The sequence below is a fragment of the Cebus imitator genome, unplaced genomic scaffold (genome assembly GCF_001604975.1).
Source record: "Cebus imitator isolate Cc_AM_T3 unplaced genomic scaffold, Cebus_imitator-1.0 Scaffold375, whole genome shotgun sequence".
Classification (NCBI taxonomy): domain Eukaryota; kingdom Metazoa; phylum Chordata; class Mammalia; order Primates; family Cebidae; genus Cebus; species Cebus imitator.
The window spans coordinates 1,319,730-1,320,829 of NW_016107690.1; the positions used below are offsets into that span (position 1 = coordinate 1,319,730).

Sequence of the window (1,100 nt, forward strand, 5' to 3'; positions counted from 1 at the left end):
TTTCCACGAGATGAGCAGGGACGGGATGGGGAAGCCCCTTCCCCTTCAGAGGACAGGACGTGTCCACTCTGCTTTTCCTGGATGCTTTATTACGCGTGACAGCAATCTGCTCACCACAGAGGGTGTTTTCAACACGGTAGAAGACCCTTCCCCACCTCCCTCCACCACGACCACCGGTTGGGGGAACAAAAAGGTGGGGGACGGCCGCGAAGGCCCCTCAGTAGGTCATCTGGTACACGGAGGCGTGCTCCCTGAAGCCGGTGACAATGAGGCGGTTGTTGGACGAGATGTCACAGCACAGGATTGGGGACGTCTCGGGTACCTGAACGGGGAACCGTAGGCAATGAGCTGGGGAAGGGCACACCCCTGGTCTTTACCCGTTAGCTCAAGCATGACACATGGTCTCTTCCGAGAAGACAAGATGGGGTCTTGCTCCATTGCCCAGGCTGGAACGCAGTGGCACAATCTCAGCTCACTGCAACCTCCGCCTCCCGGGTTCTTGCAATTCTCCTGCCTCAGCCTCCCGTGTAGCTGGGACTACCGGCGTACTTCTCCACCCATGCCCGGCTAATTTTTTGTATTTTAGTAGAGACAGGGTTTCATCATGTTGCCCAGGCTGGTCTGGAACTCATAAACTCAGGCAATCCGCCCGCCTTGGCCTCCCAAAGTGCTGGGATTACAGGCGTGAGCCACCCTGCCCTGCCTTTTCTGAGTTTTTGTAGAGATGGGGTCTCACTGTGTTGGCCAGGCTGGTCTTGAAATCCTAACTGCAAGGGATATTCCTGCCTCCCAAAATGCTGGGATTATAAATGTAGGCCGCCACGCCTGGGTCATTTTTTTTTTTTGAGACGGAGTCTCGCTCTGTCACCAGGCTGGAGTGCAGTGGCACAATCTCGGCTCACTGCAACCTCCGCCTCCTGGGTTCACGCGATTCTTCCGCCTCAGCCTCCCGAGAAGCTGGGATTACAGGCGCACACCACCACACCCGGCTAATGTCTTTGTATTTTTAGTAGAGACGGGGTTTCACCATGTTGGCCAGGATGGTCTCGATCTCTTGACCTCGTGATCCACCCGCCTCGGCCTCCCAAAGTGCTGGGGTT

General features: G+C 56.2%; 1 protein-coding gene across 2 annotated transcripts in view; it reads right to left on the reverse strand.

Moving 5' to 3' along the window:
• Nucleotides 1–80: 80 nt before the first annotated feature.
• TLE6 (TLE family member 6, subcortical maternal complex member) overlaps nt 81–1,100 on the reverse strand; it is a 16,922-nt gene continuing 15,902 nt past the window's right edge. For both annotated transcript variants that reach the window (XM_037730985.1, XM_017507453.2), the window contains exon 17: nt 81–322. In XM_037730985.1, coding sequence (XP_037586913.1) covers nt 218–322 — 105 coding nt within the window. In that variant the 3' untranslated portion in view covers nt 81–217. The remainder of the gene's footprint in view (nt 323–1,100) is intronic.